At 44.1% G+C, this 15,175-nt stretch overlaps 1 protein-coding gene across 1 annotated transcript in view; it reads right to left on the reverse strand.

The window, feature by feature from the left end:
- Window positions 1–5,163, reverse strand: part of MOGAT2 (monoacylglycerol O-acyltransferase 2) — a 28,653-nt gene extending 23,490 nt beyond the window's left edge. Inside the window, exon 1 of the mRNA XM_063150534.1 lies at window positions 5,034–5,163. Coding sequence (XP_063006604.1) covers window positions 5,034–5,127 — 94 coding nt within the window. The 5' untranslated portion in view covers window positions 5,128–5,163. The remainder of the gene's footprint in view (window positions 1–5,033) is intronic.
- Window positions 5,164–15,175: the final 10,012 nt, after the last annotated feature.

Raw genomic sequence — 15,175 nt, forward strand, 5'->3', positions numbered from 1 at the left:
GGCTTATGCAGTTGTTAAACTAGGATATTTTGGTTGGAAATCTCCAGGCTTAAAGAAACTTTGTAAAATGAACAAAACCAGCTGGAATTGCTTCATAAGGTTTTGTTATCACCTTTCTAGTGCCCCTCTTAAGAGCATTTTTTAACTGCTTTTGGTTTCAGATTGTATCACCAAAAGAAACCCAAAACAAACGCCAAAACAAACCAAACAAAACATGCAAAACCCCAAACCAACAAACAAACAAAAAAACCAAAAACACACTAAAAACACCATACAACAAATCAAGTTCTTCCCGGGAAAGACGATAAGCTCTTGAAGGTCAGCCATGGGAGGATGAGTGGGTTTGGGTCTCATCCTCATTCAGAGCAAACTGCATTTCCCTGCAGGAGGTAGAGCCTGTGTTTGCAAGTAACTCCTACAACTGCAGAGGATTCCTCCCTTCTGACCATTTGCTGTCATTCTGCTGGCTCCAGAAGTAATTTCCATCTCTGGAAAGTCAAGTGCCAGTTTGCTCCCAATACCAAGAAGGGAAAAACCTCCAGTACAAATTGTTTTATTGGAAGCTCCATAAGCCCCAACTGTGTCCATGCTGAGAATGGGGATGTGCTGTTGGAGCGCCTGTTAACACTGTGACCACGTCTCTACCTCAGCCCAACTGAATCATGGACTGTGGAAGGAAATGCAGATGCAGGGACAGAGAGGGAATCGTGGAGCACTCCAAAATGTCCCATTCTGGCCAGCTGTGTCCTAGACTGCATGGCTATTGCCAGATTTTCATCTCTCCTGCTAGGATACATTGGTGTCTCCTCCTGCCAGGTGTTCTATGGTGGCAGAAGGTTGATCACATGTGGGATCTGTTCTCCACTAGAATGTTGATCACATGTGGGATCTGTTCTTCACTACAACAATGACCACAAGTGGAATCTCTTCTGCTCAGGGAGACCCCCAGGGTTTATAACACAAGTACACAATGGCACCAAGTATGGCTGTTTGGCGCTTCTCTTCCAAAAAAAAAAGGGCAGTTTCATCCATCCTGGTGACCAGCAATGGCCCCTGGCCTCTTGAATTGCACAAACTGGGATAAGGTGTAGTTCAGAAGAGTGATACTTATGAAAGGAATGAGGGATTTGTCTTTACAAAGAAACAGTGAGTCTGCTAGTAGATAAAACTGAAATAAAAGCAACTCAAATGCCTAATTCACAACTATTTGCAATTCTTGCAAAACTTTTTAAAAGGGAAATCAGTTAGTAATCAAGGTATATGATGATCTAATTAGAGAAAAGTGGTCAATTGATGCATCCCTGGATGGAAGGAACACCCAAAAGTGAGGAAAAGATGAATGGCCGCCTCAGTGAATCATGCAACACTATGGAGCCGACACCTGGAATCCCAATGTATTAATATCAGATGCCAGAGAACCTATTTATAATTTAAATTGGATAATTAGGTTACAAGCTGTCTTTGAAATAATAACCAACCAGACAGCTACAGCTCTTGACCACCTTGCTGACAAATCCACTCAGATGAGGAATGCAGTATTTCAACATCAGATGGTATTAGATTATCTGTTAGCAGAAGAAGGGAGAGTGTGAGGAAAATTAAATGACTCAAACTGCTTTTTGCAAATAGAAAAGTGGTGAAACAAATCACAAAAGGAATTAGAAAGTTAGCTCATGTACTGGTCCCAGTGTGGAAAGGATGTGAATGGGACATGTGTTTGTGGCTACCTGGTGGACTATGGGTTAAACAAATGCTTTTTCCTCTTTTGTGCTATAGCAACTCTAATCTTTTTACCAGGCATGATCCCTTGCTTAGTGCAACTTATTCAACATGTGATCAAAATGATACAGGTAGTAGCCATGCCCACTGATCCAGAAATAGCTACAAAAGGACAGAAAATTATGTTGCTGCAAATAATTGCAATACCAAAAGAGATCCAGGAATAGAAAAACAGGTAAATTATAACTTAAGTTTGTAAAGACAATTGCTGAGAAAATAAAACAGGAGAGATTGAAAGGAATGAGGGATTTGTCTTTACAAACAAGCTGTGGGTCTGCTAGTAGATAAAACTAGCACTGAGAAAGCTAAAAGAAACAATGGGAAAGATTCCACTGATTGATGAATGGAAGGAGATAGATTTGTCTTTACAAATAAACTGTAGGTCTGCTGATAAATCAAACTGAATACTCAGAGGTGACAGAAACAATTGGAAAAATCATAAATTCCTTAGGAATTCCACTGATTGATACAAGAAAAAAAAAGGGCCTGGGGAGAATATATTAGAAGGGTGTCTTAAGTATTAGACATTTCAGGAAGTCTGTACCTCTCAAGTACCTCAGCCAATGGGGAAAGAGAGAGGGAAATGTGCCCAGGAAATTATGATAAAAAGGAGGCTGTGTCCTTTAAAAATTTGAGAGACCCCAGGGGAATGTCTCATGGCCTCTCCCTTTATTTGAATGAAGTTACAGGACTTCTCTGTCTCCTTTTTGGACATAAACCTCTGGTGTTTGTGGAGTAATTTTCCTGACATTTAGCATAAGCCAATCCTACACCAAGAAGCATTTAAAGAGCTAAAGAGAGGAAATCTGGACCAGTATTTCACACTCCTCTGGTCCATCAGATACTGGTGCAAAGGCGGCCATTCAGGCTCAGGTCTGTAGCAGATTTTGGAAGGGCCCATCTCAGAAACTGAGTGGGAGTCTGAAGCACAGCCTGTGCTTTCTGTGCAGGTATAGTTCTGGAGATGTTTGTGTACAAAGATCTGCTGTGTTTTGAGCTAGTCAGCAGCTGTCCTGCCCCAGCAAAGGAGGAGATTTACACACACTCCATCTGAGATTCACAACTGGCATAACAATGGGAAACTCTGTGATGTTACCTTTCATCTTGGCTCCTGATGGGCTGTAAATGGCCCCAGATATTTTATACTGATAACCTACCCTCTGATAGTTTTATTTCCATAAAACTAGGAAACACTGCCATGTTCCAGCCTGATGGGCTGTAAATGTCCCCAGGCAGTTTTTCCACTCCACTGATAATGTGCCTCTGTGTCTCCCACCATCATTTCCCTGTGCATCCCATCCAAAACAGCACCTGTGTCATTTTCATCAGCACCTGATGCCCTCCACCAGGCAGTGACTTTGTCTGTGTCTCAGTCTGCTGATGTGTCTTTTCCTCAAACTGTTTGGGTTTTCTTGGAAAAATGACCTTCTAGAATGTGCAGGGGCATCTGTAAAAAAGTGAAGTGTCTGTTCCCAGGGCTAAACAAGCAGAGTCACCAATATTCCTCCTATGGTACCATTCCTCAAGCATGGTAATTCAATTTCTCATTCCTAACACCAAGCAGACCAACACCTTAAACCACGAAAACTCTATACCTAAAGAGCAAGAGAAGCAGAAAACCCTACCCGGTTTAGATGCTGCAAAAGACCTGTAAATATTCCCATGCATAGGCAAGCAGCCATGCACTTCCTTTGTGCCACCCTGCTCTGATCAGGTGGTGAGAAGAAGCCAAAAATGCTGGCACAGATTGCTCAAATAAGTTGTGGCTGCCCCATCCCTGGGGCCCTGTTCAAGGCCATGCTGGAATGGGGCTTGGAGCAACCCACAACCCACTCTAGTGAAGTGTCCTTGCCCGTGGCAGGGAGTGCAACAGAATGATCTTTAAGGTCTCTGTCAACCCAAACCACTCTGTGATTGTATGATCGTGCTAAAGGCACCATGGTGTTGTACAAAGCAGAGCAGCACCAATATTTTGCAGCCTCCAAAATCACCACTGACTTTGAGCAGAGCACCAGGCAGAGGTTCCTGGTCAAGCACCCCCTGTGCAACAATAACCAGGATGTTTTGGAAGCTGATTAATAAGGTACCTGATAAACCTTCTTCTCCTGGCATCCTCACATGAGGGAGTGGCATCCTCACAGGGCAACTTTCAGTCAAACTTAAGCTATTGGAGACCATCCAGGGACACTTTTGATGGCTTCTGCTGCATTTTGTGATGGCATGAACAGCAAGATGACTGGCAATGACCATGAGAGCAGATTTTTCTATCTGTGCAGGATCCAATGACAAAGGTGGACTGCCTTCCTTTCTCACACCACCAGCTGACATCTCATCACCTGCTGTCTGTACACATTCTCCCCCACACCCTTTACACACATATCCACCAGTTCTTTTAGGAAATAATGCTATGGCATTGTGAGAACAGCACAGCAAAGCTCAGGGCAAGACCTCTAGGGAGTGCACTGTGGGTTTATTCAGGGAAAACACCCTGCAGTGGTAGCCATCACAAAGGCAGGCACCTAACTCCTTGGTAATCACTGATGAGAGTCAGAGGCAGGGGATGGCAGCTCATCCCATTGCTCCCAGGAGATTGCTGACAAAAGCTGGGATGAAATGAAAAGGAAGAAGAAAATCAGGTAGGAGCCTCACATCTTCTTAGGAGCATTTTCCCTCCATTTTATAGGAATGGAGATGCCCTGGGCTAAAGGCAGGTGAGACTCCATCTCCAAAGGCAGAGCCAGACCACACTTGCAGCTCCCTCTGTGCAGAGTGCTCAGCTCCACAGTGCCCCAGGGAGATGCAGGAAAGCTCCATTTGCTCTGCCTCTTCCAGGCACTCCCTCTGCTCTGCAGGACATGTCCTGGCACCAATCACTCCCATGGCTAACATCTATCACCAGGCACAAGAGAATATGACAACACTGCAGGTGACAATTTAAAGGGGAGTTTTAGTGGCCTCTCACATCTTAAATCATTTTATGATCATGCACAGCTTCTTCCTGGTGGGTTCACAGGGTTCAGCCTGGGGTGTTCTCGTTTTCACTGCCAAACTTTCTTATGGTTCATGTATGTTGTGAGAGTGTTTTGAGGCCAAGTGGGACAGGAGCCAAAGCAAATCCATATCAGAGTGCTGCAGAAAAATGTAGGGGATTGTAACTGGATGATCTTTAAGGTCCCTTCCAACCCAAACCATACTGCAGTTCTATGGAAAGCTTCTCTGGTTTCTCAGCAAAAGGAAAGAGAGATGTCTCTTACCTAGACCCAGGAAGCTGTAGACCCATTGAGCCACTGCTGCTGTCTGAAGCCTTCTCTGCAGCGGCACAGACCGCGGAGCAAACTCAATTTTCATCTTGGCCTCTGCATGCACGGCTCGCAAGGAGAAGGAAGCAAGTGGTGAATGCAAAGTGCAAGGTCAATATCTGCCCAGTGTTACAGTAGAAGGGATTGTGCAACATCCTCACAGTGGTGGCTGCACTCAGCACCATTCCATACAGGGAGCAGAGGGAGGTGTCATGGACTTTATACCATCATGACTCACAACATTGTTCGATGGTGACAATTTCATCCTTCTGCCACCCAAATCTGGAAAGTAAACTCCATTCAAGACCCAATCCTGCTTTCAAAAGATCATGTCTCTTTCAAATTTTGCTATATTTGGATATTGGCAGAGACAGTGAGGCCTATAAGCCAGTTTTATTTTCCCCCTTCCCCTACAAATCACCCTGTGCATGGCAGGAAGGGACAAGCAGAAGGGATGAGCACAGACAGGTCACTTTTGTTCACAGGTGATATGAAGGAGATGGGGAGATAAAATGAGGGTGTTTCACTGCTGAGCACAGGGAACATGAGGCTCATGCCTCTGCCAGGACATGGGTGGATGGTGGATGGAAGGGGCACGTGAGTTTCCATGTGCATCCTTGCACACATTTGTATAGAGAAAGGAAATACTCCTCCTGATTTGCATTTGTATCTCCAAGCAGGTGCACAGTCTGAGCCTCTGCCTTTTGTCATGTGCAAAGAGATGCAATTGACTATGTGGGGAAAAAAATTAGAAATTTTGGGGGGAAAAAAATCCTCCAGAAACTGACAAGCCCCTCAGGTAAGCAACAAAATCATCTCATCAGAGGGCTGGGAAACCCAAAGGTCTCATTGTAACCAGGATAGAGAATAATACTGTGAACTAAACAATGAGCACTGTGAAAGCACTGGCCATCTACAAAGGCTTCACTCACATGTCTAAGGGGCATTTCAAATCCCAAGATCACTGCAGCCAAGAATTACAGAATAAAACTAAAAAGAACCTTTGGCAGAAGCAAATCAGGGATGTTAGCTGAAAAATAATCCCTCCCCTTTGTCAGGCCTTGGAAGATGCTGGACTTCAAGGCATCTGTTAGACTCAGTTTCCCCAAATCACTAGGATAACAGGGCTCTGGTGAAACCCCTAGGGATCTCTTCCTAAAAGTATTGGTTGCTTTAATTGAGCTAAAACTGGTTTAGATTTCACTCAAATCTCTCCCCATCTTTTGTTTTCTACTGCAAATGTCAGTAGGCTGACTGCTTCAAGAAAGCAAAAGAGGTTTTTACTTCTTTCAGCACTGTTACCTGGAGACAGGATGTTTTCTGATGAGAAACCATCTGTGATTTCCAGAATTCTGTGGGGAGATCTGTGGGCCCAGGGCTCCTGGTCTTCCTGGAGTCTGTAACATCAGCATTGTCAGAGAGGTGGATGGTGGGACCAAGAAGGGGTTAGATTGCTTATTAGGGAAAATTCCTTCCCTAAAACAGTTTTCAAGCCCTGGAACATGCTGCCCATGGAAGATCTGACCAAGGAGTCAAGCAATGCTCAGCTGGGTAGTAAATATTTATGTCCTGCCATGCTGTGGTTATGTCATTTGCTTTTTGTCTTTCTACTTTCTTAATTGAGGAGAGAAAAAGAAATACTTATGGAGGACTTTGAAAACTTCTGCTTAATTAAGAGAGAAATCACAGATTTCCACTCAGGAGGAACTGAAAGAGATGCATCACCTTGCTGAGTATAGATAAAATAGAACTTAAATTCTCTGAATCACAGAATAATGAATAATTTAGGTTGGAAAAGATCTCTAAGATCAGGGAGTCCTACCATTCCACCAGCACTGCCAAGGCCACCACTAACCCATGTCCCCAGGTGCCACATCCACACATCTGTTAAATCCCTCCAGTAATGGGGACTCCACCACAACACAGATTGTTGAGCAGCCTGTTCCAGGGCCCAACAATCTTTTTGGGAAATAATTTTTTCCTGATTTTCAATTTAAACAACTTGAGGCCTTTTCCTCAGATCCTGTCTCTTGTTCCCTGTGAGAAGACTGACCCTCTCCTGGCTCCCCCCTCCTGTCAGGAAGTTATACAGAGAAAGAAAGTGTCCTTCCCCCCCAGCCTCCTCCTTCCTGTTTTAGGGAAGAGCAGAGCTGTGCCTCAGGACTTGCTAACCACTCAGACATGCCCAAACACTGAGCTCTGATCTCTGAATCTTATATCCTGATAACTTAATCAGTCTTATTTCCTAACCCACTCAGGCATTTGCACACCTTGGGCCATGACAAAGCTCCAACCACATTCCCCTCGGCTTTTCCCTTTTCAGTTATATACAGGCATTTGTTAAATCTCCCATGGCTTGCATTTAGTTTGGGAAAATTACGCTACTTTTATCTCTCAATAAGTCATCTTCTGTAACACCTCTCTCAGTGGCCATTGTTACTTAGTGGAGCAATCTACCTGTGATGAAATCACTTCTTATTCTGGCTGTGTTATGCCAGTGATTTCCATTAAAGAATTTGATGTACTTTGGAGCACTTGATTTATTGGTCAATTTTTTTTTTTTATGCATTTCAATTATTCTCTTTATGCAACACTCTGATATGGATTTGCTTTGGCTCCTGTCCCACTTGGCCGCAAAACACTCTCACAACACACATGAATCAAAGCACATTTGGCAAGGAAAACAAGAACACCCCAGGCTGAACCCTGTGAACCCACCAGGAAGAAGCTGTGCATGATCATAAAATGATTTAAGATGTGAGAGGCCACTAAAACTCCCCTTTAAATTGTCACCTGCAGTGTTGTCATATTCTCTTGTGCCTGGTGATAGATGTTAGCCATGGGAGTGATTGGTGCCAGGACATGTCCTGCAGAGCAGAGGGAGTGCCTGGAAGAGGCAAAGCAAATGGAGCTTTCCTGCATCTCCCTGGGGCACTGTGGAGCTGAGCACTCTGCACAGAGGGAGCTGCAAGTGTGGTCTGGCTCTGCCTTTGGAGATGGAGTCTCACCTGCCTTTAGCCCAGGGCATCTCCATTCCTATAAAATGGAGGGAAAATGCTCCTAAGAAGATGTGAGGCTCCTACCTGATTTTCTTCTTCCTTTTCACTTCATCCCAGCTTTTGTCAGCGATCTCCTGGGAGCAATGGGATGAGCTGCCATCCCCTTCCTCTGACTCTCATCAGTGATTACCAAGGAGTTAGGTGCCTGCCTTTGTGATGGCTACCACTGCAGGGTGTTTTCCCTGAATAAACCCACAGTGCACTCCCTAGAGGTCTTGCCCTGAGCTTTGCTGTGCTGTTCTCACAATGCCATAGCATTATTTCCTAAAAGAACTGGTGGATATGTGTGTAAAGGGTGTGGGGGAGAATGTGTACAGACAGCAGGTGATGAGATGTCAGCTGGTGGTGTGAGAAAGGAAGGCAGTCCACCTTTGTCATTGGATCCTGCACAGATAGAAAAATCTGCTCTCATGGTCATTGCCAGTCATCTTGCTCTTCATGCCATCACAAAATGCAGCAGAAGCCATCAAAAGTGTCCCTGGATGGTCTCCAATAGCTTAAGTTTGACTGAAAGTTGCCCTGTGAGGATGCCACTCCCTCATGTGAGGATGCCAGGAGAAGAAGGTTTATCATGTACCTTATTAATCAGCTTCCAAAACATCCTGGTTATTGTTGCACAGGGGGTGCTTGACCAGGAACCTCTGCCTGGTGCTCTGCTCAAAGTCAGTGGTGATTTTGGGGCCTGCAAAATATTGGTGCTGCTCTGCTTTGTACAACACCATGGTGCCTTTAGCATAATCATACAATCACAGCATGGTTTGGGTTGACAGAGACCTTAAAGATCATCCTGTTGCACTCCCTGCCATGGGCAAGGACACCTTCCACTAGAGTGGGTTGTTCCAAGTCCTGTCCAATACTTCCAGGGATGGATTAGTCACAGCTTCTCTGGGGAATCTTTGCAATGCCACCCTCAGAGGGAGGAATTTCTTCCTAATAATAACATTTTTGGTAGGATCGTGCCCCAGACTGATGCAGTCTGATGCTGTATGACACCTATATCCTTGGCCACCCCATGTCCCTCAATGTGGCATCACACTAGGCCACATCCTTTTCCCAGAGGAAGCTAGAGTAGGAATTCCTCGTTCCTGCCATGGTGGCTGTCATTTAAAAACAGATTTTTTTTTTTTCTAATTTACTCTCATCCTCTCTCAGAGATGTTTGCAGCCAGCACATCAATTCCGCTGATTAGAGCTAATGGATTTTACTTGATGATGCTTTTCCATTGCTGATGCCTGAACGAGAATTGTCTTAGGTTGCAAATGCAAGATGTGGCTGGGGGTGTGTATTCTACTGCTGTGTGTTAGATGTGGGGCAGTTTCTTCTGTTAATTGGGCCACCTGTTAAAACCAGGTGGGGCAGTTTTCCTTTATCTCTTCCATGACCCATCCTCTCTCTGGGAGAGATCTTCTGTTATTGGGCCATTGAGTGTCACTGCAGGACTGATAAAATTACAGCATCCCATTGTGAGATGCCCTGCCCAGGGGTTGGAGCCAAGCATTCCTACCCGGATATTACTGTAAGTTGGAACACCACAGGCAGACTTTTCCCACTGCATTCCCAGAGGAGAAGCTTTCTTTTCCACTGGATTCTCATGGAAGACCAGGCCTGTAGGAATGTGCCCCCTGTTGACGGAGTGACAAAATTGTCCTTTGTCTCCTTGAAAAGGAAAAAAGATCCGAAGTGACTTCACCTCAAACTTAAGGATAGCCAACTGGACAGAAGCCAAAAAGTCCTGCCTAAGCAATTTACTAGAAAAATAAGAGAACAAAGGAACTAATGGCTGTTGTGAGGTGTTTTACCAGGAGCAAGAGGAGCCAGCAGGAGCAGGGAGGTCATTCTGCCCCTGCCCTGGGCACTGGTGAGGCCACTCCTTGAGTGCTGTGTGCAGTTCTGGCCCCTCAGTTTGGGAAGGACCTTGAGATGCTTCAGCACGTCCAGAGGAGGCAACGAGGCTGGAGAGGGGCTGGGAACACAAACCCTGTGAGGAACCCCTGAGGGAGCTGGGGGTGTTCAGCCTGGAGAAAAGGAGACTCAGGGGTGACCTTATTGCTCTCTACAACTTCCTGAAAGGTGGGTGCAGTCAGGTGGGGTTGGTCTCTCTCTCCATGCAGCAATGGACAGAATGAGAGGACACAGGCTTAAGCTGTGTCAAGGGAAATATAGATTAGATATTAGGAAAAAGTTTTTACGGAAAGGGTGAAAAAATACTGGAATGATCTGCCCAGGTAGGTGGTGTAGTCACCATCCCTGGGTGTGTGTAAAGAAAGACTGGATGTGGCACTCAGTGCCGTGGTTTAGTTGAGGTGTTGGGGCATGGGTTGGACTCAATAATCTTGAAGGTCTCTTCCAACCTCGTGGTTCTGTGATTCTCTTGTCCAGTCTGAACACCTCCATCTCTCCCAGCCTGTCTCCACAATAGATGGGCTTCAGCCCTGTGATCATTTTAGTGGCCTCCTCTGGACTCATTCCAATAGGTCCACATCCTTCTTCCCACAAAACTTCCCTGTTATATTAAGAACAACTCATTTCGCTAACAGCTCTCAGTGCAGCAAGTCCTGAAACAGCAACACAGATGCACTTCTGTATGGTGAACACCCCAGTCATTTAAAAATGAGGCCAATTCTTGTGAAGCATATGAAGGGACATTACCAGTTTTAATTTCTTGAGGGACACCTAATGAGGAAAATGCTTGTGAAAAATGCTGGCAAACATGCATAGCTGTTTCTCCTGTATGTACAGAAGCAAACTGCATTTGAAAATGTGTCAATAGAGACATGGATATTTTTAAGCTTCCCAAAAGAAGGGTACTTTATGACATCTGTTTGCCATTTCTGCAAACTTTCCAACCCTCTTGGGTTGGTGATTCCTGTAGAAGGGATAGGTTGGACAAGTTGGCAGTCAGGGCAAGCCTTTACAATGGCTTGTGCTTGCTGTAGGGAGATGTGAAAATCTCGTCTGAGGGCCTGTGCATTTTGGTGAAAAAAGGCATGACTCAATTTAGCTTGTTCAACAATGTTAGGCAAGGTAGCTGCAGGAAGCACAGAAATGCAATCTTCAATATCTCCTGCAGTTCCCTCATCACACGCTGTGGATGCCAATGCATCAGATTGTGCATTCCCTTCTGCCATAAATCCTGGGAGACCACAGTGAGCTCTGATGTGAGCAACAAAATAAGGATTAGTTCTGTGTAACAAAATTTGAGAAAGACAGGTGAGCCAAAACACAATTTGTGGTTGCTAACATCTTTTAAAACAGCCCCTTCGATCCTCTTTACAATGTCAGCAACATATGCTGAATCAGTGACTAGGTTAAATGGTTCTGGGAAGAGCTGAAATGCTCTTACAACTGCTGCCAATTCAATAATCTGAGAAGAACCTTGGACTTTGTGAACATCTGGTTCCCAGGATTGAGTGTTTTTATTTTGCCATGTAATTAGTGCTTTGTGTGTTTGTCCTGACCCATCAGTGAAGAGAGTACCTGCATCTAAAGGCTCTTCAGTGATCAGGGGTTTCTCTTTGTAGCGTAATATATAGTTTTGATCAAATTGTGTGCTGGATAATAAATGGAGCAAGCACATGGAAAATCTAACAAAGCATACAGCAAATCTTCTGATTTTTGCATTGCCCAATCAAAATAGGATTCAATCACAGGTAAACGGATGATTGCAGATTTGTGCTATAGAAAAAAGCCTTGCCCTTTGATGTTAATTTGAGAAATCATCTCTAAAGATGGGAAGATTGTCTTTGGTGACCTGTAAGCAAGACAAACCCATTCAATTATCAACAAAGGATCATTTTGAGAGGAGTCCCATTGAAATATGAGGCCATACAGTCTCAGCGTTTCTCCTAAGACTGCAAGGAAAGAAGGTTTATCTGGAACATAGCGATGTGTTTGTCTATTCTGCAGAGCATTGGTAATTTTCTGTAAAGCCTTGCTAGCTTCAAGAGTAGGAGATCTGGGGGGTGATTTTTTGGCTCCCTCGGTGATTCTTGGTGGTGGTGGCTGTGAAAAATGGCAATCACTTGTTTTTAAAATTTTAAAAATTTAATAGTAATAAAATGGTTATAAAAATAGTAATATAATTAGAGTAATAATAATTTGGACAATTTGAATGAGGGCAATATGAGACAATAAAAAAACAAAGAGTTACAGACAGTCCGGGTACCTCTTTCTGGGCAACATAAGCCCAAAAAAGGACACCCGTTAACAGAGGATTAACTCTTAAAAACAATAGCCTGTTGCATATTCATACACCTCATACATGATGCATAAATTCCATTCAAACACAGGATTCTGTCTGGTCAGTGTCAGCTTCTTCCTCTGAATCCTGACGGCGTCTTCAGGGCTGAGTGAGGTGGGAAGAAGTTAGTTTCTTCTGATAATGGGGCAATAAATTCTCTTTCTCTGAAAGATTTAGGTGTCCTGTGGCTGCTATCTCAGTGCGAGTCCTTTCTTTACAAAAAGTATCTTACATAGCATAGTTTCTATTTTAACATTATGTTATAACCTAAAACTATATTTAATAATACAGCATAACTTGCTCACATAACACATAAAATATTAATTTTAATATTTGCGGAAAGCCAAGCATTAAACACGCATTTTTCACAGTGGCGGGTCCTGCTGTCCCTACGGATTCAACTCCCCGCCCCACCCCGGTCCTCCCCGCCTTGGGTGCACCGGAGGGTCGCGGTGCCCGGGCCGTGGGGGCTGCCCTGGTGTCAAACCCGCTCTGTAATTTCCTTAATTTCCGGAGGGGCTCGGCATTTCTTTTGGGGTTGAAACCTCTCCTGTGGGCACTGGGGAGTGCCTGGGGTCGTTTTTAAACAAATCTGGTTGTTTCTCGGTGTTTCTTAGTCTTGTATTTCAAGGCTCAGCCTCATCTCCTGAGGCAGAACAGTTTCCAGGTTATTTCACCTCCGCCACCGCAGCCGCAGTTGCGGTTTCCTTCCGTCCCTGCCCCCGCTGCCCGCGGCTGCAGAACCTGGGCGAGGCTGGAAAGTGAGGGAGCGTTTCCTCCCCAGAACCTGGAAACGGGGAGGAGGATCCAGGTGGAATGGCAGGGGGAAAAGGCTGCAAAAGATTTCTACCAGCGTGCGGTAAGCGGGGGCTAAACCCGCTGCTGCTGCTGCTTTGTCGCGGCGAGAAATAGCATTGGATATTTTGACCCCTACGGAGTCCCGGTAGTCTCTGGTATAGAGACTGGGATCGGCATTTGTGAATTTGATCTCAGTGCATGGGAAAAACGCCAGTCACTCGTTTTTAAAATTTTAAAAGTTTAATGGTAATAAAATGGTTATAAAAACAGTAAAATAATTAGAGTAATTAAAATTTGGACAAGTAGGATTAGGACAATATGAGACAATAGAAACAAAGAGTTACCGACAGTCCGGGTACCTTTTCCTGGGCAGCATAAGCCCAAAAAGGACACCCGTTAACAGAGGATTAACCCGTAAAAACAACAGCCTGTTGCATATTCATACACCTCATACATGATGCATAAATTCCATTCAAATACAGGATTCTGTCTGGTCAGTGTCAGCTTCTTCCTCTGAATCCTGACGGCGTCGTCCTGCTTGAGCGAGGCAGGAAAAGTTCGTGTTTTCTGATAATGGGGCAATAAATTCCCTTTCTCTGAAAGATTTAGGTGTCCTGTGGCTGCTATCTCGCTGTGAGTCCTTTCTTTAGAAAAAGTATCCTGCATAGCATAGTTTCTATTTTAACATTATGTTATAACCGAAAACTATATTTAACCCACTACTTAAGAAAATTAATACAGCATTACTTTCTAACATAACACATATAATATTCATTTTAATATTTGCGAAAAGCCAAGCATAAAATATGCATTTTCCACAGTGCATGCTAGAAGATTTTTAACTTATTTTTTTGGTAATTTACTTGGACTGGATTTAATCAAAGATTTTAAATGCTGATACACATCCCTCTGAGTGACAGACCTATTCTGCCCTGTTATTCCCAGTGCTCACCTTCTGTCCAGCTATGCAGCAGGTGCTGCACACTGGGGCTCTGATCCAGGTACTGTCCAGCAGCAATTCCTGTCCGGGCTCTGGTCACCCTCCTTCAGGTGCCTGACCCTTCCAGCTGCTTCCTTCTGAGTTCACCAGGAGGTCTCTTACTGCCCATCAGTCAGAGTTTGCCAACTAAAACGTGGGCGCCATTAATATGAGCTTGAATGAGGGATGCAGGACTCCAGGCCACTCTCCAAAATGCAGTTTATTGTATCCAATACATTACAGCAGTCCTGTGCCCACAGCTGCCAGCTCCAGCTGCAGGCAGGCCTGGAGACCCTTTGGTTTTGGTTACAATGCATTATATACTTTTCTTTGCTGAGCATCTTAATACAGAAGAACCAATTTATACTTTAACTTTTATCTATAGCCTATCATAACTACTATAATTATCATATTCATGTTACTATTCTCCAATCACTAAAAGTTAGTATGTTACAGTTTAAGCTAGAAGTTGTGTTTCAGTTTTCTTGTAGTGGAGAATTCTGAGACCTTTTTTCTACTTGCAGTATTGGCAGACTTGTTTGCCTGTGCTATCTTTCTGCTTGGTAAAAACATCTTCTTGTTTGAGGTGGGTTTATCCTTTGCTCTAAGTCATAAAAACCCCTTCTAACTAACATACCCTTTGCTTTCTTGGTTATCCAGTAAGACTGGTTCAGCAATTCTTTCCTTCTATATCAAAACTTGCTTTCATTTCTATTCTTTCTTCAGACTCTACATTTAAAAATCTTTCTGCCAAGCATACATATCTGTGAGACTTTCTTCATCCTTCTTAACACACTTCGAAAGGTTTTCTGCAGGAAAGTCCACAAACATGCACAAGGCCTCTGTGGGCGGCAGTTCTCAGAGCAAGACTGGGTTCACACTCTCAAAAATCACCATGGCAGCTTTAAGATAAATGAAATTATTGAGACCATTTAAAAATAAACACAGTCTTGAACTTCACCAGTCAGAAAGCTTAATCCCATTGCTGTACTTTGATTGCACATCTTCCTTCCAGACCTTG

Source organism: Melospiza melodia, chromosome 2, assembly GCF_035770615.1.
Source record: "Melospiza melodia melodia isolate bMelMel2 chromosome 2, bMelMel2.pri, whole genome shotgun sequence".
NCBI classification, from domain to species: Eukaryota; Metazoa; Chordata; class Aves; order Passeriformes; family Passerellidae; genus Melospiza; species Melospiza melodia.